At 33.4% G+C, this 22,879-nt stretch overlaps 3 protein-coding genes across 3 annotated transcripts; 2 read left to right on the forward strand and 1 right to left on the reverse strand.

The window, feature by feature from the left end:
- Nucleotides 1-692: 692 nt before the first annotated feature.
- LOC105140740 (tubulin-tyrosine ligase) lies at nucleotides 693-8,715 on the forward strand. Its single transcript, XM_011047704.1, has 15 exons — nucleotides 693-1,136; nucleotides 1,601-1,861; nucleotides 2,118-2,242; nucleotides 2,339-2,555; nucleotides 2,820-2,945; nucleotides 3,040-3,296; nucleotides 4,082-4,189; nucleotides 4,464-4,605; nucleotides 4,703-4,868; nucleotides 6,747-6,904; nucleotides 7,115-7,438; nucleotides 7,553-7,627; nucleotides 7,869-7,938; nucleotides 8,055-8,212; nucleotides 8,406-8,715. The coding sequence occupies exons 1-15, from the start codon at nucleotides 867-869 to the stop codon at nucleotides 8,553-8,555; spliced, it is 2,607 nt and encodes an 868-aa protein (XP_011046006.1). The 5' UTR covers nucleotides 693-866; the 3' UTR covers nucleotides 8,556-8,715.
- A 1,790-nt stretch (nucleotides 8,716-10,505) lies between these two features.
- LOC105140743 (Pentatricopeptide repeat (PPR) superfamily protein) lies at nucleotides 10,506-14,142 on the forward strand. Its single transcript, XM_011047706.1, has 2 exons — nucleotides 10,506-12,680; nucleotides 13,813-14,142. Exon 1 carries the CDS (start codon nucleotides 10,925-10,927, stop codon nucleotides 12,560-12,562), a length of 1,638 nt encoding a protein of 545 aa, XP_011046008.1. The 5' UTR covers nucleotides 10,506-10,924; the 3' UTR covers nucleotides 12,563-12,680; nucleotides 13,813-14,142.
- Nucleotides 14,143-14,251: 109 nt separating this feature from the next.
- LOC105140741 (thiol protease aleurain-like) lies at nucleotides 14,252-17,039 on the reverse strand. Its single transcript, XM_011047705.1, has 8 exons — nucleotides 16,794-17,039; nucleotides 16,580-16,701; nucleotides 16,374-16,489; nucleotides 16,208-16,281; nucleotides 15,869-16,133; nucleotides 15,249-15,380; nucleotides 14,740-14,875; nucleotides 14,252-14,538 (listed from the first exon to the last, which is right to left on the reverse strand). Exons 1-8 carry the CDS (start codon nucleotides 16,982-16,984, stop codon nucleotides 14,498-14,500), a joined length of 1,077 nt encoding a protein of 358 aa, XP_011046007.1. The 5' UTR covers nucleotides 16,985-17,039; the 3' UTR covers nucleotides 14,252-14,497.
- Nucleotides 17,040-22,879: the final 5,840 nt, after the last annotated feature.

Below are 22,879 nucleotides of genomic sequence, written 5' to 3' on the forward strand. Positions count from 1 at the left end.
ATTTACCTACTAAATACATGACCCTAGTTATAAGATTGAAATAATATTAAAAAAAATCCAATAAATTATAAAACTTAATTTCAAATCTAACCTATCAGATCTTCTGATGAATGATAAAATTTATAAAAAATTTACTAAATCTAAATAAATTATGAAACTCAATTTCAAATCTAGCCTATCAGATCTTATGGTGAATGATAAAATTTATAAAAAATAACATAAAAAATGAGCCAAATCAACTCAGGTTAATCTATTAAACACTATTCTCGGGTCATAATGTAATGATAACATAATAAAAAATAAATGAGAATAAATTATGAAATCTAATTTCCAATCAAATATAATATTAAATGATAAATTAAAAAAATTAATTAAAAATCAAGAAAAAAACTAAGTTAATCTATTAAGTTTGCTATTTGAGTCATAAAATGAGAATAATTCAATAAAAAATAAACTCAATATTAAAAAACTTATAATTTTAGTTATTAAATCAAAATAATTTTTTTTTTAAATAAAAAAATAACCCTGAGATTAATATTAAAAATCCCTTTTTTAAAAATAAAAAAATAACCTGCGATTATTATTAAAAATCCCTTCTTTGTTTTTAATTGTTAATGTTGATGTTAGTGTTAATAAAAAATAACTGATAGTATTTTAATTATATATAAAAAAAATGAAAGAAAATGTACCATCCATGGCTTCACCATGTTGGACTTCAGGAGCCAAACCCTCAGAAGCCCTACAGTCAAAAGTCAAAACGCCACCACCCAAAGGCAAAGCCCTCCTCCTAGACAAGTAGCGTAGGCACCGCCCTCACTCACTCTCCAGTCCACTACTAGAGAACTACAGACAGAAAAACTTCTACAATGACCAAAATACAAGCTTACGAGGACTTCGTGAAGGTCCACGGCATTCTTTTAGCAGCTTCAGGACTACCTCGTACACTGCACCGCAAACTGTTCGACAAACTTACTTCCGAGACTTTCGATGGCGGCGCCTACTTCCAAGTCGACCCATGCCAGGATGGCCGTCAGAGGCGCCTCCTCTTTACCTCTGCGGCCTCCATGCCCAAAGATTCCAATGTTTTTCTCATTGACCACGCCTGGACTTTTCGCCTCTCTGATGCTTATAAACAGGTACTGTCTACTAAATTTTTGTACCTTTATTGTATTCTTTTAGTCAAGTGAGTTCAATTTAATGCAAAGGCTTTTCAGTTTAGAGGTTTCTTTGTTTATTGGATGCTTTGATTTGTTGGTGTTGTTAGAGAACGAACCAACCCAGAGAAAATGATATAGCAATTGTTTAAGCTTTTTTGAAATTGAGTCATTTGAAATGTGATGGTTTTGAGAAATTATGATCATCCCGTGGTATTTTTTTGTGGGTTATGGGTATTAAAAACTTGTGATTGAAAGTTTTGCTAAGAGTTTTGGACACACTAGCTCATCTGGTGTTTTTGCCTGCTGATGTTTGCTTGATAGAAGTTTCTCTTTCGAAGGTTGCAGCTAAAAATCCTAGCTTTTATTTTATCTGGTCTGGAAAAATTTCTTGTTTTTGTGCTAGTTATAGTTGCTGAAAGTTGACAATCTGTGATTTTTTGCAGCTTCAAGAAGTGCCAGGGTTAGCCCAGAGAATGGCTGCTTTGATGTGTGTGGATATTGATTCAAATGACGATGCTGAAGAGATAGATGGGGATGGAGTTTCACGAGACAACCATTCAAAATTGAATGTCACTGACATTGTTGAGAATGAAATTGGTTATGCGAAAGAGAGAGGCTATGACACTGTTAAGTGGTTGGAGCTTGAGGAACTTGACATTGACGATGAAATGCTTCTCTCTCTTGATTTGTCTAGAAAATTTCCGGTCTGTCACCATTACTGTCCTTTGTTAGTTGTATGTTACTATGGGAAAGCACATTTATTACTGAAATTGTTTGAGAAAACAATATCTCTGATTTTAAAAAAATACTCTAGATATGATGATCTTATTTAAAGAAATACATTGTTATAGTAGCTTAGGAGGTGGCAGTGTCTGTTTTGGGTTTTTCTTTTTAATTTGTTCTTGGAATCTTTTTGATCATGCAAAGCTCAATATCTACTCCTCGCTTTTGTTTTATTAGGATTTACTAGCACTTAGCCTATGTGGAAACAAGCTCGAGAATGTTGAAATAGTTGTGCAGGAAGTTACCAAATTGAAAAAACTAAAAGCTCTCTGGCTGAATAACAATCCAGTTCTAGAAAACTGGTATGTATGCTGATGTGTGGAAAATATAATCTCCAGTCTTTGAAGCTGCCCTTAGTCTTTTTCCACTGAAGGATAACTGATATATTTTTATCTCAGTGATGGTTGTATGGCAGATAAAATTTTCAAGGGATGTCCAGGGCTCGAAATCTACAACTCATGTTTCACCAGTAATTTTGGTGAGTGGGCCTTGGGATTTTGTGGAGGAGTTTATGAGAAGGATAATCCTTGCCCTATCCATCAGGACAACCATCCATTGCAGAGTGTGACATCTCTCGACCTTTCAAACAGAAGTATTCATTCTCTCATTAACAAGGTCCTGAATTTTCTTTCTATTTTGAGTTGTTGCTTCATACTTCATTTGTTGGAGTTATAGCTCAACAATGGACTTGATCTTTCCATTTGCTTTCTCTGTATTCTCTGTTTTGAAATGTTAAAAATATTCACATGCCAAAATGTGGGCTTTTCTCCCTCTTTGCTGAAATTTTTTGATTGTTCCAAATCACCTGCATTCTTACTTGTGAATCGATAATCTGACAGAATTTCACTGCTGATGCAATTGTGTTCCACTTTCCTTCAGGCATTTTCTCCTGTTGAGATGCCTTCTCTTTCACATCTGAATATTCGAGGAAATCCTCTGAAGCAGAATTCTGTTAGTGAACTGTTCAAAGTATTGAAGGGATTTACTACTTTACAAGCTTTAGAGGTACTCTTGTTACTTTAACTCTATGAAAAGTAAATAATGCTTGAAATTAGCAATGGATGGTATGGTTTAAGATGCTTATTTCTTCTTTTTGCAGGTGGATTTACCTGGACCCCTAGGAGAGAGTGCTATAGAAATTCTTGAATCTGTTCCAAATCTTTCTCAGTTGAATGGCGTCAACGCATCAAAAATATTAGAAACTGGAAACCATGTAATCGATGCTGTCCTGCAGCCACGCCTTCCTGAATGGACAGCTGAAGAACCTCTTGCTGATCGTGTTATTAATGCAATGTGGTTATATTTGATGACATATAGACTTGCAGACGAGGAAAAGATTGATGAAACCTCCGTGTGGTATGTGTTTTTTGCGTTTATCAAGTGATAATTCAGTACCTCTTTGGCTTACTTTGTTGACATGCTATCAGCTTTGGCTACTTAAATATCTTCACAAGTTTAAAAGTTTTGGCACATGGCTTTTTTATGTTCAAAAGCTTAAGTTACAAAAGAGCTTTGTGTTCATCTTTTTGTCATGAGAGAAGGAATATAATTACACAAGCATAGAACTTGTAAATAGATGTTGAATTGTGGAAAATCTGAACTCAAGGTATGGGGACAGTTGTATATTCTTCCTATTATTCAGAATGATGAATGAATGCTTAAGAAAGAGAAGTCAATGAAGGTGGAGAATTTTGAGGCAACTGTAAATAGATATCACTTGGCATGTACTATACTTCATAAAAAAAATAAAATTATGTGCTATTTTCATAGGAATGGAAAGTCGAAATATTTTAGAATATCAAGAAGCTAGGCTGAAGGACATTGTACTTTATGGTTTTATGTGAATGGTGATGATGGTATGCATAACAGTCAATAAGAATAGTTATGTCTCTGATACTAGTTCTAAAGTTGTCCAATATCCTTTCTGTTGACATTTGTTTTTGCACAAATTGCTCCTCACTCTTTTAAATGCCAAAAAATACTGCTGGGTAATTTTTTTGGAGTTGAGAAGCGCACTCAAACTTTTTTAGATCAATTTTTCTTAATTAAGTGTTCTTTTGCTCTCACTTAGGGAACAAGCGTGCACATGTCTGTTCAGTGATCTGGCATAGTGAAGTGTTTTATTTTGGAGTTCCTTGTAGGTATGTAATGGACGAACTAGGTTCAGCTTTAAGGCACAGTGATGAACCAAATTTCAGGGTGGCTCCTTTTCTCTTCATGCCAGAGGGAAATCTGGAATCTGCTGTGAGGTTGCCCTGCAACTTTCTTTTACCTTTCTTCCACTGATTTTGTGTATTTGTTCACTAATTTTACTTGGCATTTGCGATTCTTTAGTGCCTTAAACTGAAATTAAACAAAGTCTTTTCATGCTAAAAAATAAGCTGGAATCATGAAATTAAAAGATAAAATGATGTGCCTTGTTCCAACTTGTTTTAATGCTGGTCATGGAAAAGGCTTATGGAAAGGTTCTGTGCATTACTCTATGATGCAATCCTACTGTTAACATGAAAATTTTTATTTCAGCTATTCCATATTATGGCCAATCCAGAATGTTCAAAATGGAGATGAATGCACTCGTGATTTCCTATTTGGTATTGGGGAGGACAAGCAACGTTCTGCCAGGCTTACAGCATATTTCCATACACCACAAGATTATTTTATTCAGGTATTATCTCCTAGTTTTGTAATAACTGTTTTTTCTTTTTTGAATATAAACTCAAACTTGCTATTTGGATTGGTATTAATTGCACCATTTCCTTCAGGAGTATGAGAAATTCCATCAGAAGTTGCAATCAAAAAGTTCAACTCCCTTGCCAGTGAAGTCATCTTGCAGCAGAACCTTACGTCGTACTGATGGATGTGCTTTGCGTGTGTACACTGACTTACCTCAAGTGGAAGGATTTTTGACACGTCCTGAATTTATACTCAGTAAGTGTTATTATTCATTGTTATTATCCATTCTCTGATTTTTTTTTGTTTGAATCTCATTTGATTGGTAGCTTCTATCTAGTGCTTGTTTGATTTAGATGTGCTATGCATTTAATTCTGAGATCTGTGAGAATATTCATGCTTGTGAAATATGGGTATTAGTGTGAAATATTGCATTTCAGTGACTGCATCTTTTATTTTCTAGATTCGTGATAGATATTCAGTTTACTTCCTAAGGTTGAATGGTACAGTATGTCCTCCTTTCTCTGGAGGAATGCTAACTGTGCCATTGTTGTATATGTTTATATCAAACCAGAATTTAGTTTGGAAAAATAAGGGAGGTTGCAGATGCTAGGGAGACCTTGGAACCTTTGTGGGATCTCATCATATGGATTGTAGGGGCAAAAGGATAGGTGTAACCAACCTAGTGTGTGTGTGGTATTGTGGTGCAGGGAATTGTTGTCAAAAGCACGAGTCAACATGTATTTAATGTGCAAACTTGGACTAAAAACTCAAAAACCAGTAAAATCGGACTTGACTCATCCAAAATTGGTAAACTCGGTTAAAATCGTGCAAAATCACCGGAGTTTATGTTTTTGCACCTTTCTGATTCTATATACTCTGCACTGCTCACTCTCCTTTGTGTTATGTTTAAAAAAGGAGAGGTGAATGAGAAAGGAAGGAAAAAATATGGTTGCCATGCTTCAACATCTCCCAAAAACAGAAAATGTTTTGTTTTTTTTAGATGACCCTGTGTTAGTCCACAATTGATAGTACCACGTGTCTACCAGTCTAGGCACACAGTAGTTAAGTGACACCTCTTTTATTGTTTCTGTTAATAGTTATGTATCCTAGGTTGTGTTGTCTTTGTCCTCCAACTAAGCCATTTTCATCATTACTACACTTTTGTTTCTTGTGTGTGTATACACACCCACACACTATGTTATTCCTTGATAGCCATGAGTAAATAAATGTCAAAGACAAACTCATGCTAAGCCAAGTTAAACTTTTGAAAAAGGAAAAGAAGAAATGATGGCATATCATGAAGAAATATATTAAACTCGTGCACTAATTATAGACCTAGCATAATTTTTAAGTTACTTAAACTATATATGAATTATGTATTTTAAGGTGCGTAAACTTTTGTATTGTTTATTTTACTTTTGTTTTAATTGTGTTATGCTGTTATTTACTGGGCTGGAACTATCAATATATAATTAGTTAAAAAAGATTTACTTATGATTTTATGATCCGAGTTTACATTATATTTTTTGTGTTGTGTCAAAAAAGCGTTTTTGACAACCTTGGTGCAGGGTGTTTATCAATTAAAAATGCATCAATATGATATTTTTTCATATATTTGTTTTTAATCTTTGACATTGCACATCAAACCATCCAAAAAAAAACCCCAAAAGGCATCAATTTTATGCATTTTCAGGAGAAAAGCAAAAAACTACTTAAAAAACAAACACTCAACTAGTTTTGAAACTTAGTTTTGTTGAGGTTTCTTTTATATGAATATAGAATGTGTGCATATTAATAAGGGAAGACGTGAATGCATTTTGAACCTTAGAGTGTGTACGGAAATCTAAAGATGCTTGGGAAAACAAGGGAAATGTAAGAAGTGCAGAATTTCTTTGGTTTGGTTCAAGGAAGGTTGCAGTCCTCCTAATTTGGGTTGGAAAGTTTTTATGAACCAAAAATAAAATTTAGAAATTTCTTCTCTGTTCCTTATTTTAGGATATAAACAAAGGAAACTTGCTTAATTTCCTTTACAGTACTCACATTTTTTATTCCCTTCCCTCGAAACATATAGAAGTTTGGTATCTCTTTTTCATGATCTAACAGAGCTTCTGTTATAATTTGTTTTGTTAACAGCCACTGAGTTGAAGGATGCAGACATTATATGGACAAGTATGCAGGTGGATGATGATGTCAAAAGAGCTGCTGGAATTACAGATCAGCAATATATAAACCAATTTCCTTTTGAAGCTTGTCTTGTCATGAAACATCATTTGGCAGAGACTATTCAAAAGGTAAAGACAAGATGTCTAATGCATGTATAAATTCAAGCATGCACACTCTCGGATGAACCTGCTTTGTCCCCAAAATTTCATTCTTTTACTCCAGATGTTTTTAATTAAACTAATTATTCAGTATCTTTGCATGAGTATCAGAACATACGACCAGGGTTTGCATTTGTTTTGCAATAATAACTGACTTTTTTAGTTCCATTTATCCAACAGGCACGTGGATCTCCTGATTGGTTGCAACCTACTTACAATTTAGAATCACATCTCTCTCAACTTATTGGAGACTATTATGCACGCAAAAGAGATGGAATGAACAACCTATGGATCTTAAAACCATGGAACATGGCCCGGACTATTGACACAACTGTAACAGATAATTTGTCCGCTATTATCCGCCTGATGGAAACTGGTCCAAAAATATGCCAGAAATATATCGAGCATCCTGCTCTGTTCCAAGGCTTGAAATTTGATCTCCGTTATATAGTACTGGTTCGCAGTGTGAAGCCTCTGGAACTGTTCCTTGCAGATGTTTTCTGGGTATGCAACTTTTCTTTGTTGATTTGCTAAGATGCCAAATGATGCGGAACTGATTTTCAAACTCCTTCTATTAAGATGCCTATCTTGAAATAGTTATTTCATCTTTATTTTCAGGTTAGGTTGGCAAACAACCAATACACTCTTGACAAGCACAGCCTTTTTGAGTACGAGACCCACTTTACTGTTATGGTATGTGCTAACCATTTTTGCATTGAAGTTGCAAAATCTGAAATATTTTGGTCATAAACATGCTTCAAGAGGTTGAAAATGGAATTTAGAAGAAAGAAAGGAAAAAAAGCATCTTGCCATCCAGTTTTGTTAAATGAGGATTTTCCCCTTCACATTGTCATAATTGACTGGGATTTTAGCCAACATTTCTGCTGAGCGAGATTTGTTTCTTGACTTTGATGTAATTGGGAATGGCTTGCAGAACTATCGTGGAAGATTGAATCACAAGAACACTCTGGAGTTTGTGAAGGAATTTGAACAGGAGCACCAAGGTAACAGCCTCCATCACTTAATGCTTTCCTTCCTGAAGAGAATGGTTATTCACAACCAGAAACTTATCCATTGGATAACAGCATTTACTAAATGTAGATTCCTGTGTATGTTGCAGTTAAATGGTTGGATATCCATGAGAGAGTGAGAAATATGATTCGATCTGTTTTCGAGGCAGCTGCAACAGTACATCCAGAGATGCATAGTCCAATGTCCAGGGCAATGTATGGTGTGGATGTCATGCTTGATAGCTCTTTCCAGCCAAAGTTATTGGAGGTTTGTAGTTGCCAATGTGTTTATTTCTCTCATGCACTCCTAGCATCATGTTGTCAATGTATAGTTTGAAATCAAACCTTAAGCACAACAAGATAGGAATCGTATGTGGCTTTTTGTTCAGTGTTCAATATGATTGCTTCAAGTTAGTTTTCCCTGGCTTTTTGAAGATGAAGTTTTCATTTTCTGTTTGTAGGTCACTTACTGTCCAGACTGTACAAGAGCATGCAAGTATGATACACAAGCTATAGGTGGAGGGGGAGAATTATTGAAAGGTAGTGATTTCTACAATTATGTGTTTGGCTGTCTCTTTCTTGACGAAACTAGACATGTGTGCCCATTGTAATTTAGCTTTAAGGATTTTCTTATGTATACAATTGTATTCATGAAGACTTGCAGAGTTTTGTTTTGTTTTTCTTTTTTGCTCACTATAGTTGTCATAGATGAGTGTATCCTTGTATGTTTCAGAATAGTATTTTCAGCTTGGATTTAATCACTTTTTTTTTTATTGTGTTTTGTGACAATTAAAACCCAGCATCCTCAAATTGACATTCCTAATCATCAGAATATGTAAAGGTTTTGATTCCATAAGCACGGTTGTGCTAGCTGTGATTTGTTAATTTAGTCATCCTATGTTATTTCCTTTTCTTGAAAAAGAAAACAGTGCCATTAGAGATAGAGGTGCATCAACAAAATTAAGGGGGAGAGAAAAGAAAGGGAAAACATCAGCTAAAGCTAGGGTTTTTTTATTTATTTATTTACGTTCTGGGATTTTGGGGATAAACATTATTACCCAGAGATGCTATCACAAGAGGTAGCCCAATATTAGCTTTTTTCCAGTTTTTTTAGTATGGTTGTGGTTAGTTTTTTAAGTATTTTTTATTTTAAAATAAATTAAAATAATATTTTTTATTTTTTAGAAATTATTTCTGATATTAGTATATTAAAATAATTTAAAAACATTAAAAAAATATTAATTTAAAGTAAAAAACTAAAAAGATATCAATTTTTTTAAATATTTTTAAAATAAAAAAATAAATATAAATAAATTGAATGCTCGCACAAGCTGTAAAATGACAAATTTATAAGAGAAATTATATAATTTTTTTTAAAATATAAAAACAAGCATGACTGAATGAATGCTCCCGTAGGCTGTAAAATGACAAATTTATGAGGTAAATCACAAGCACAAGGGGTACGTAGCTGCCCGGGAACTCCATTCCCCTAAAATGGAGCCTTTCATCCTCTTGCACGTTCAATACCAGCATTTCATCAATCAAAGCTAAATCCCAAAAACACTTGGAAACGGTCTTTTTAATTAGAAAAATATTTTTTGTGATTAAAATTTGGCATCATATGAGAAAGAAATCTCAATAAAAGAAATTATGTTGTGATAATTTTGATGAAGTATCAAAGAATTAAAAAAATAATTAATTTAACAAAACTACATAAAAAATTAACATGGTTTTTTTTTAAGTACTCTAAATGAATATTTATGAGAAATTTGTTTTTAAAAACAAAATCCTGCATATTAGATTTATATAATTTTTTATATAAATTAAGGAACAACATCACCATAATAAATTCAGATTTTATTTAAAAAATAAGGCATAATTGGATGTTTCTAAATTTTATTGTATTAATCCTAATTAAAAAAGAATTTTAATGTAAAATATAAAATAAAAATAGTAAAAGGCTAGGCCTTCAATACTCAAGCCAGGAATAATAACCTTACTAACAACCGAAAAGGCCCTCCAAAATGTGTAATATCTTAAAATCAAATTGAAAAAAACTTTCCAAGTATATATATTAGCATTATTGAAGGTAAAAATCATTTCTATCTATTAAATTTTTCTCTTAAAAGTTTAATGAATAAATAGCAAAATTAAAGTTATTAATAGCTAAAATACAGAATCTAAGAGTCTGTTTTTTTTTTTTTTTTTTCATTTCTCAATCTTTCGTGAATTAAAATATAATAAAAATAAAGTTTAGAATTAAAATATAATAATTTATAAAAATAAAAATAAAATATGAGAAAATAAATGAAACTTTTACCTGCATTTTATGGAAAAAACACTTTTATTTATATTTTAATGTAAATTTTAATCTTTTATCTTTTAATTTGTTTTTAAATAGAAGTTTAAGTTTATATATATATATATATATATATATATATAAATTACTCGTTAATTTAACTTGTATTTAACGGGATAAGCCATAAGGTAAGATAGATAAAACAAATCAAAATATATTTAACCGCATAAAACTATGAAAATATAATTTTAAACCTGGGTTGTCCTCGCTACGTTGACAGACTAGTGACGTAACTCCAAGTCCCTGAAAAACCCTAACACAGAATGACATGGGTTCCATTTAGGAGCCCCTTCCCCAGTCACCAGCGTCTTCTTCATTCCTTTGAGAAAAAACCCCGCAAATTTCCATTCCATGCACTGATTCAAATACACCAAATTTCAACTTCAAATGTATAATTTATGCTTTAAAGTCCACTTTTGTTGTTAATTGATTGAAATTCTCTTTTTGGGGTCACCATATTTTGGTTTGCTATGGGACTCTTTGTGGGTTTTTCGTTATCTCCATGACGTGCACAGATTTTAACGAAAAAAACCCACATAAACTGGGAGACCCAATAGAAAATCTGGCTGTATTCAAAGAGGAGTCATTGCTTTAAAATACAGTAGTGGAGTGGGGTTGCATATGACCCTCTTTTCTTTAACTGGACCTTTCAGGGTTCGAGCATCCACTATTGCCATTGCCCGTTTTCACGGTCAAACTCAAGTAGGATCTCGCTTTTACCCTGATAGACAGGTAATTCAAAACCCAGAATCTTGGTTTGTCAAAGTAGTTTCCACACTTTTTGTCAATTCACATTCTTTGGATGCTTGTTTGAATTATTTGTGTGAAAAGTTGACACCTTTGATTGCATTTGAGGTAATCAAAAGGTTTAATAATCCAAAAGTGGGTGTCAAGTTTTTGGAGTTCAGTAGATTGAATTTGAATGTCAATCATTGCTATTCCACTTATAATTTGCTTATGAGGTCCTTATGTCAAATGGGTCACCATGATTTGGTGAATGTTGTGTTTGATTACATGGGGAGTGATGGGCATTTGCCTGATAGTAAACTTTTAGGATTTTTGGTAACTTGGATGGCGCAGGCGAGCGATTTTGATATGGTTAAGAAATTGCTTGCTGAGGTTCAGGGTAAGGAGGTTCGCATTAATTCATTTGTGTATAATAATTTGTTGAGTGTGTTGGTTAAGCAGAATCAAGTGCACGAGGCCATTTACTTGTTTAAAGAGTATTTGGTAATGCAATCTCCTCCTGACACTTGGACTTTTAATATTCTTATACGAGGTCTTTGCAGAGTAGGGGGTGTGGATAGAGCTTTTGAATTTTTCAAGGATATGGAGAGTTTTGGATGTTTACCTGATGTTGTCACATATAATACTCTTATAAATGGATTGTGCAAGGCAAATGAATTACAGAGAGGGTGTGAATTGTTCAAGGAAATTCAGTCTAGAAGTGATTGTTCACCTGATATTGTGACTTATACATCAATTATATCGGGGTTTTGCAAATCAGGTAAGATGAAGGAGGCCTCAAATTTATTTGAGGAGATGATGAAGTCTGGGATTCAGCCCAATGTGATCACTTTTAATGTTCTTATTGATGGCTTTGGCAAGATTGGGAACATAGCTGAAGCAGAAGCAATGTACAGAAAGATGGCATATTTTGATTGCTCAGCTGATGTAGTCACCTTCACTTCCTTGATTGATGGGTACTGTCGAGCTGGTCAGGTGAACCACGGCTTGAAGTTTTGGAATGTGATGAAAACAAGAAATGTATCTCCAACTGTTTATACTTATGCTGTTCTCATTAATGCTCTTTGCAAGGAGAATAGACTTAATGAAGCTCGTGATTTTCTGGGGCAAATAAAGAATAGTAGTATAATTCCAAAACCATTTATGTACAATCCTGTGATTGATGGGTTCTGCAAGGCTGGCAATGTCGATGAGGGGAATGTGATTCTAAAAGAGATGGAAGAGAAGAAATGTGACCCTGATAAGGTGACATTTACCATTCTTATTATCGGGCATTGCGTGAAAGGAAGAATGTTTGAAGCAATTAATATTTTTAATAGAATGTTGGCAACCAGGTGTGCCCCTGATAACATCACGGTTAATTCTTTGATATCCTGCCTTTTGAAGGCTGGGATGCCTAATGAAGCCTATCGCATTAGGAAAATGGCATTTGAGGATCGTAACTTGGGTTTGTCATCTTTTGAGAAAGCTATTCCTTTGAGGACAAATACAGACATCCCAGTGGCAGTTTGAAAGAGGATGTGGTGCAAAATTAAAATCGGCTTGTCGGAGCTGTCAAATGAAAAAGGCTGTTCCATCATCATGCATCTCTACCTTGTAGCATAAATGAGCTACAAGACGGTTTCAAACAGTAAGTTCTTTGTCGTTTTTAACTTTTCAGTGAGATCAACAAATCAAATATTGCTTCAAATATGCTGCCTTTGTTAAATTTCTATTTTTCTCTACCTGTATGCATTTTTCTTCTTGACCTTCAAAGCATCTTTGCACTTCTGATGTTGATAATTAATTTGGTTACTTCCTCTCACATATTTATAATGCTGACAGTAATTATATGTTTTTTCTCGTAAACTTCTTAATTATGCTTTATATTGCTTAATATGAAATGCAGCTAGTTTTAGTGTGGTGATGTCTGTTATTAGCCATGTCCTATTGTTTAATGGCATTAACAAATCTAATGGAGGAAAGTGGTTGCTCTGGTGACTGGAGTTGTGACATGTTTAACCGATGCTAGATAGCTCAAATGTCAGTGTGGGCATTGAGGTACTGAGTTCTAATGTATGAAATAGCATGAATAGGACAGAATTTATGCAGAAATAAATAGAAAAAGAGGAACAAAAAAGCAGTATGATAGACCAGGTGCGTCTTAGGATTGTTAAGTTTGTGACATTGGTTGTAGAAGGCTTCATATTATTGTTAAAATTCTTCTTAATGACCAGCAACAACAATAATCTTCAAGAAGAGGATTGAGCAGTGGGCATGTCCATGACCAACATGTGTATTCTAGCTGTCCACTGGTTGTAAGTTTTAAGTTGGGGATGCATGAATGATTTGGAAGTAATTTTGTTTGCTGAAACTGCAATGTCACTTCTAGAATGGGATTAGGATGAATAACTGAGAGCATCAGTTAATATCAGATTTAAGTGGAGAAATACTGCATCCAATCTAACCACAGGGATCACCATAATAATAATGGCCCGTGTCTTTTATGAGGTAGAACACTATGGTGTTGTTGTGGATCCTGGTACTTGCAATTTTATCACATGATGCAAGGGAGACAAACGGACTACTTACATTAACATTTGCATCTCTATCAGTGAACATCTCAGAAGAATGTCCAGCATCTAGTCAAAGATGTATATCCAGAATGTTGATGCCAAGTGGTCATGTATCTGTTTAGGCTCACAACTATCTTAGTTGCTATCAATTATTCATCTACTTGCATGTGAGTTCTTGATGTCTGTTTTGCTTAATGGACTTTGCAGGCTGGCAGCGTTTGCATGTTTCAAGGCATTGGTGGATCACGAATTGTATACAATACAGTTTTGGGGTTAAAATTGTTTATATCTAAGCTGAACTTACAGGGTGATGACCTGTGTCATTTTTTTCCGATCTTGGATAGAAATTGGGGAAAGACGGTTTTGGGGTTTCCAGTGTATACAAGTCAAGCAGGTGGGCAGGTTGTTAAGAGCATTAACTTTTCCAATGTACATCAACAATGCCTTCCATGTCTGATATGATATCAAAACGGATCAAATGGCATGGAAGAATCAAGCAATGTGGCTAGTTTTAATCAATTTCACTTTCAGTTTGATCTTGGTAGCGTTCAGCACTGTTTTGATTTGTTGTCTCTGATCGCCATTTTGCTTTGCATGGTGCTGAATTCCTTAGTGGGGTTGGTTTTTGGGTACCATATCCATTCTCTAATAAAAATATATGCTGCAATTGATTTAAACAAGGCATTGTGTTCTACCTGACTGCAAATGGTACCACATCACGGTACTCGTAGCACAAGGGTCTATACATTATATTGGGAAATAGGGCGTATTATTTTCATATATCAACACACATGGGCATGCACCTTGGATGCAAATTCCTATTACATGCTCTACTGAAACGAGTATCGTACACCACAAACCACTCATCCACAAGCTCATCAAATCTTCACAATCAAGCTGCAACGACAGGATATGATGCACAGGTTGCAATACCTGCAAAAATGAAATCAGGATAAGCATTTTGAACATAAAGGCAAGTAAACAATTGCTCAAGTACGAAACCAGTCGAAATCCCTATTAACTTGGCATCACATTTCAATGGGGCCCGTTCACAGTTAGTTCAACAGTTTGCAAATGCATCAAATATTCCCTCAAGTGGTTTCACAGTCGATCTATATATAGGTTGGGACTTACCACACATGTTCTTCCCCATCTCCATCTTAAAGTACCCATTGTCGCCCCAGTCTTCTCCCCAAGAGTTCTTGATCAGCCAATATGGGATACCATTCTCAACTCCATAACCAACTGCAAGAACAGCATGGTTCACATCCTGCCACAAACCCAAGAGAATGTCAGAAAGAAATCGTCATATGTAAATGTTATAACTAACAAGCGTTCAAGTAGGCAAGCAGGAAGAATATTAATATGTTTGATGGTTTACATCCATTCATGCTACCTATCTCAACCTGCACATCTAGCCGGGACAAGTAACTGAACTAATATAACATCAATAACGATCATGAGAGGCGTTAAAGGTTGTTGAGTTATTATGCAGTCACTTGACATTTCAAATCTTGAATGCAAACTAGATGTTTCTAGAAGTTTAAAAAGGAGTAATGTCCCCCAAAATTTTATTGAAACAATACCACCATCTGACCAATTCCATTGAATAAGATTATCGCCCTAAAAATAGTTGAACTCACCATGGGAGTACTGCCACAGGTGTTGGAAGTGTAAACTCCTTCCTTGTACAGACGGAAACCACCTACTACCTCAAACGCAACACTAACTGGACGAACAAATGCAACTGCATGCTTCAGTTCGTCTTCAGCACCCTGTATTTGAGTATAAGATTAGGGAACCTCAAATGATATTAATAACGCATACTAGCATTGCAGTTTCGAGAGTAGCAAATGATCAATGACCACATTCTGAACCACCCAAGAGACCATGTTTAACTATAACATCCTCTTGTAGCAAATGGAGAATGACCAGATATTCAAACAAGGAAATGAGGAGTCTCCACTCTCTACAAAGGGGATTGTATAATATTAGATCTCTAGAGTATTTGGGCTAGAAAAACACAGCTTCTTCAAGCTGCAACATGGATCAAATGAAGTAATTACTCTCAATGCTAATATTAGAGGTATAAGAATGCTCATATGCCGAAAACAAGTACATCTACAATAACCAACCCAAACACAAAATATGCACACCAAGGTTTGCCAACTCAACAGCTCGAGTGAGAAATTTCCTGCTCAAGAGGTGCCAGAAAGAATATGCACACAAAATATTATTTAGGGGAATTGTGCTTGCTACTTACCAGTGTAATGTTGACAGATTCAACAACTCGGACACCAACATTCTCCGATGAGAACTTGCAGGCACCATCTTTTCCAGTGTAAGGATATGCTTCTTCGGTGTCAAGGCCACCATTGAATTTAATGTATTCAAAGGCTTGGGATGGCAACCCACCATTGCAGCCAAAGTTATTAAATGCTCTAGCACAGTCCACAAGCTGCTGTTCAGACAGAGAGATTCCTTTCCCAAAAGCCTGGTGGTAAGCAGCCTCTAGAGCTCCAGTGGTGCTGCAGTAGAAAAATACTCAAGTTCACAAGCATGAAACATAGAGTTGAAACCAGCAAATTTCAATTTTTTTAACCTGAAAGTCCAGCAAGATCCACAGTGACCTTGATTCTTAACGGGACTGACTATGCCTTCTTCCCTCCAGTCTTTCTATACACACAAAACACAGCGCATGATAAAATACTTGCTAGTATTTACTAATTAAGCAATAAGGATCATATATATATAAAGAAAAGTAGTACCGTTTCAGGAAGAACAGCGTTGGTAAGCTTGTGATTGCCCCTTGTGGTTGCAGAGCAATTTTGGGCAGCTCCCAGTCTGTACTTTTGGAACTCTTGCCATGTCCAATCAGCAAATTCTGCAAAATCATGAAAATGTTTGGATTATGCAACCTTCAACCATTAAACAGTAATCAGTGGATCTAATCTAATTAACAAATAAGACTTACGATTAAGACCAAGAGTGTAAGGCAAGCCCTTTTTATTGGTGGATCTAATCAAATCCAAACTCTCCGAGAATATTGCAAACCTTAACTTCATCTCCCCCTCTGTCTCATACCTCTTTCCATACCTTCAAACAGCCAAACATTCAGTGGGATAAGAAAAACAAACAAACATAACCATTTGATCATTGTATGATCATCATAGCTAATAGAAACGTACCTGTGAGCAAAACGAGCAAAGGAGAGAGCCCGACGAGATTGGCCTAAGACCTTAACAACAGAAGATTCGAAGTCATGGAGACGGTCAGATACGAGTTTGATTGGATTGGATTCATCGAAACTTGACCCCGCTGCAACGCAGCATAGCAGGAACAAGATCGATGAGACCACCAACCCAGGGACACGAGCCATGATTTACTTCTTTTTGTGGGTGGTCGATGATTACTGGGTGATAAATAGTGGGTGCGAGAGGTGGAGGATTTTAAGTGGCTTTAAGAATCTCTGGGCAAGGAGCAAAGTACATTTTTACTCCTCGACTATCCTATGATTCTAGGTTTGGTCTCCAAACAAAAATATACTCCCAATTGGGTCCTCACCAATCAAACATCACTCCCCTATTAAAATTTATAGTAAAGCCTTAAGATGAGGGTTAATTGGCTAATACTAGATAATTAAGGGGCTCAATTTGTATTTGTTTTTGTTGGTGGCCTAATTGATAATTGGGCGAAATATATGTCCTTTGCCGAAGAATCTTTTGTTTTGGTGGTGGGCCTTTCCTTCCTTGAATTATTTTGTGGAAGTTTGTGGAACGGAATCCTCCTCTCCTCCTCTACTGGAACACGGAAGTTCCGTAATCGCTTACTGTGACGCACATGGTGACGCCTACCGGTTCCCGTCGTTGTAACGTTCCAAATCATAGCTGACGATTTCATGGAGTTCTTAGAAGTGAAGGATATATGGTTTTTTAAAATATTTTTTATTTAAAAATAAATTAAAATATTATATTTTTATATTTAAAAAATATTTTTGATATTAAAATATCAAAATAAAAAAAATTAATTTAAAATAAAAAATAAAATTATTAAATTTTTTAAAAATATTTTTAAAATACGGAAAAAAGATACTCTTGTACTCGTATAAAAAAGAAATCGGAGCACTGACCGATCTATTATTATTGCAAAGGTACTGTCTTTTTAAGAAATGTTTCTTTAAATTTGATACCATATGGAGCTTGGTCGGCCAATTAAATCATAAATCAGCCATGCTAGTTCATCCAGCTTCATTCCTAGCGCAGGTCAAGCTTGAGGATATAGATTTTTCAAGTCCAACCTTTCAAGCCTGGTTTAACAATTTTAACCTCATAATTATGAATGTTCTATGTTTAACTTGTGAGATTAAAGTAGAGATTAGGGCTAATGATTTTTTAAAAATGTCTGGTAAAAGAATTGCATAAAATCTTGAGTGATGACAGCTAAATTAGTTCTTTTCTAAATAAATTAGCCAAGTTCTTGAGAGCAATTAAAGAAGTCTCGTGGATTATATTAAAAAAAAGTAAAACATGTGGTAAAAAAAGCTGTTCGTATTGCTAAAAGATATTTTAATTATACAAATGGTGGTTGAACATCATGTTTATGTTGTGAAAAAGGTGAGATTTGGAGGAAAAAGATATGAGCAAAGGAGGTTTAAAATAAAAAAGAAAGAAATATGAGAGGTTATGATAATATCTCACATGAATGTTTTTAAGTTAAATATCAAAACAAATTAAACATTAAAAATAAAGTTAATCAGACATTGACACCCGAAAATTGCTAAATAATGAAACCCCACGATGAATATATGAAAACATTTTTTATTAATGGTAGAATTTACAAAATAAATTTTTGAATTGTTTAGAAATACATTAACACAAGCATAAACTATATGTAAAAACATTGATATTTCACAAAATGAAAGCAATGAACAAAAACTTTACTTCAGTTTGAGTTTAACACACATGTATATTTAAATAACTACATTATATATTGAAATCTGATTTTAAATTATGTAAGTTAGCTAAGCATTCATATTTGTCCAAATATTTGATCTTATTTGTAGAATAATATTTTTATTTTATTTTATAATAATGGCTATATTTATGATGATTTCCAGAAGTATTTTAAAATCTTAACAATTGACATAACATAAGAACAATATGATGGTTATAAGCTGCACATTTATGTTTAAATTTTTTTTAAAAATAAATACATTTTATTAAATTTTAAATCTTTGCTTACCAATCATTTCAATAAAAAAAATATTCAAACGGCTACTAATAAAGAATAACCAAAAAAAAAGTGAGCCTTCTTCTATTATCCTAAATAAATAATGGGCATTTTTAAGTCATAACTAAAATTAAAGAGAAAGAATCACATAATTCAATCAAGATAATTTTTTTTTTGTTATGGATTTTTTTTATATTAAACACTAACAACAAATGTTTATATCAAGCATTTTTTTATTTCTATTCTAGTGAATTACTTTCTAGGCAACAAAGAAGGATATTGTTGTGACAGCAGATTCATCAAGTTTTAAAACTATTGGATGGCCTTTGATAGCAATAAATGTATAAGTGAGCACATTTCATTATGTTTGTAAAGGATGGTGGGGTTTAGGAAAGAAAACTATCATAAGGATTGTAAGATCTATCTGAAAAAAATAAAAAAAAGTAAAATAAAAGGGATAATTGAGAAGGGTGACAAAACAACAACAATAACTATACATTGACTATGAGCATTGATTAGTATTTAAAACTGCATTTTTATCATGGTTTTATATCATCATTTTGCACTTGAAGTATCAATAACTCCTTAACCAAAGCATGTTTTATAATAATATATCTAATAATATAAGATACCTTTAATTTGTGGTAAATGTTCATTTTAAATGCAGGCCTATCACATAAATGAAAGGATTGATTGATGACTTTAAGAACTTAAATTGCAAAGGCAAAGAGATGGCCAAACTTTGAAAAGAGATGTTGGTGCGATCCAAACCGGAACACTGTTCGGTAATTGGGTCATATCTGGAGCTATATATCTCAGATTTAGGTCTAATTTATATGGATGGAAAGGTAAGACATAGGCCTACAACTTTCATATGGAGCCCAAGATCTAAAAAGGCCATTATCAAGTCCAAATTATAGCAACAACAAAGAAGCCCGAATCTGTCTTCCAGCCCGAGCATTGTTCGGTATTTTGGCCATATCTGGAGTTCTAGAAGTCCAAATGAGCTGAATTGTTTACACAAGAAATATGAGACAATTGCCTACAACTTTCATGTTTGCAACTGGCTCCAATTTTGACGTTATCAATGACGTTTTGGGCAGACAAGAGAAGATAAGGATTGTCACCAAGTCAAAAGTTGGCCACCCATTTATCAATTAGTCATCAAATCAATAGTTCCCAATTTTGGCCTATAAAAGGAGGCATTTGCCATGCATTTAGGTATCTTGGTTTCCAGATCAAGATCATGCTCTTCCTTTCTCTCTTTGTATTTTTTGTAATGTTTATGCTTTGCTTTCATTAATATTAAGTTTATGCCTTTCATTTCCTTTCCTTTACTTAGTTAACTTTTATGTTCTTATTTTGTTTATCTATTTTGCTTTCTTTCATTATGTATAGCTAAGTTAGTTATGTCAAGGTGAAAAGGTTACACTAATGGTGTAAGAATAAGTATAATGTAAACTTAATATGGACTTTAATGTTTGATACTAACATGTTTTATATTTGTTATCTTGTTCACTCTTTAATACTTTGCTTGTTAAATGACTAATCTTGATTTATGTTGTATAACACTTGGTACAACAAATGCTTGGCACTTTCATAGCCCATAATGTATGGGTGCAACAAATGTTTGGTATAACACTTGGTACAACAAATGCTTGACACTTTCATAGCTCATACTGTATGGTATAACCGACACCTGAGCTATGAAAGGAACTTGATTTGTTGTTAACATAAGTTATAATCATGAATGCTTGACGAAATTTACAAGTATTAGCATTAATTGAATAAGATGACTAATGTAATCATGTTAACAATATATAATCTGATTGGAACCTCCTTTGTGTGTGGTTTCCAATTCAATAATAAGAGTTTATACTATACTTGTTTGATATACCATTAGTGGAACCTCTAACCTTGACATTTGTTATTATTATTGTTTAATCCTTACATTAATTTTCCATCTCCAAGTTCTCATCATCTTCTTCTTCTTCTCTTTCTTTATTATTATTATTATTATTATTATTAGTATTATTATTATTGTTATTATTATTATTATTATTACTATTGTTGTTGTTGTTATTGTTGTTTTATAATTGTTGTTTATAATTTGTACAATTAACCTCCCTATTGTTATTGTTATTGTTGTTGTATTATTGTTATTTATAATTTGTACAATTAACCTCCCTGTGGTTCGACCCCGGTCTTGCCGGGTTATTTATTACTTCGACACTCCTGCACTTGGGAGAAAACATCAATCTTTTAGTCGTGTCAAGCATGCTTGGAAATGTGATTCAAACCGTGTTTCCAAGAAATTTTAAGGTTTTTTTACTAAAATTTAATATGTTTTGTATATTTTGGATCGTTTTGATATACTGATATCAAAAATAATTTTTTAAAAATAAAAAAATTATTGGTATGCATTTCAGTACAAAAAATTATTTAAAAAACATCTGTAACCACACTGTCAAACAGATTTTATATATAAGAATGTTAAGAGTCTACAAACCCTTTAAAAATCTTAGCACCTAGATCCTTTATTGCAATCCATATAAGACACAGTCTAATTAACCTAGTCCACTCCTAGCCTTTCTAAATTCTTACATTTTTAATATGTATTTTAATATCTATTTCTAGCTTTTTTAAAGCATAAAGCATGCATGAATGAATATGCATACAATGATATATCACTTCAATATTTTGAAATCAATTATTTGTGATATTGTTGTACTTTTTTATCCTTTAAAAATAGATCCAATGTTTTATCTGCTAAAAAAACTACTTTATTTCCAAGTGTTTGCACTCTAAACGATACTGTAGCGCTATGGGGTTGTTATCTTTACTGTTTTTTAGTCAAAAAATGTTATTAGGCGCATTGTTTGTTGTGTGTCTTGTGTTAAAAGTTACTGGGTCTGGCTACACCCTTATTAGATCTGGCTAAGCAGTTAAATCCAAATCGCTTCCAACAAGTGTTTAAGTCAGGCTTGGCAACCAGACTGAAGGCTATTTAGTCCAGCTTTGAGCTAAAACCAGATATGTGTCTAATTTTAGTTCTTTTTTACCTATATAGATTTTTTTTCTTTTCTTTTATTGATTTTTTTTCACAGGGTGAAGAGAAAATAAACCAATGAGATTTTTTTTATATTATACAAAAGTTAGGTAATAATAATTTTTTTTCATTTAAGGTTACATTTGTTGAATTTCTTTTTTCTTAGCACTGGACTCTGCTATCACAGGATCTAATAGAGCTGGGTTCTACTGCTAGGCAAAACTCAATAGAGATAGACTTTGTTGCCTGGCATGACCCATCCAATAGAATGGGGCTGCTACCCAGCAAGATCCAATAACATTGAGTCCTGCTGCGAGCTTTGCCCATTCTAATTATCAAGATCCAATTATTTAAGTAAAAAAAATTTATAATACCAAACAAAACAATAAAAGCAATCTACAACTTAATTAATTATTTTTTTATATGGTAAAGAGCAAATAAATTGATGAGATTTTTTTTATATTGTATAAAAATTATGTGACGATAATGTTTGTTTATATGAGATTGAGTTGAATTTTATTATTAAAGCATGCTTGTTTTTGTGTTTCAAAAATGCATTTAAAAAATTTATTTTTTTATTTTTTTATTTAATTCAAATTAATATTGTTTTTTATGAGATGATATAAAAAATCAAGGTTAAAAAATTAAAAAAAATATTATCTCAATATATTATTTTAAAAAATATTTTAACAAATAACCATCACATAATAATATAATAACTAGCATATTGGTTCGCGCTCTACAGCGGGTTAATAACAATTTTTTTTAAATTTAAAAATCCTTGAGTTGGGTTAAAAGCACGAAATATATTTACACTATCACCATTTTCAAATAAAATATTTTCTATAATAGTACCATAAATAACACATAGCAGAGCAACGCTCAATACCCCGACAACCAATTTCTTTCCCTTTGATTTTTTTTTCTTTTAAGATATTTCTAATTTGATTTTTTTTCCTTTTTAATTTTTCTTCTTTTCTCTTATTGATTTTTTTT

Source organism: Populus euphratica, unplaced genomic scaffold (assembly GCF_000495115.2).
Source record: "Populus euphratica unplaced genomic scaffold, PopEup_1.0 scaffold150.1, whole genome shotgun sequence".
NCBI classification, from domain to species: Eukaryota; Viridiplantae; Streptophyta; class Magnoliopsida; order Malpighiales; family Salicaceae; genus Populus; species Populus euphratica.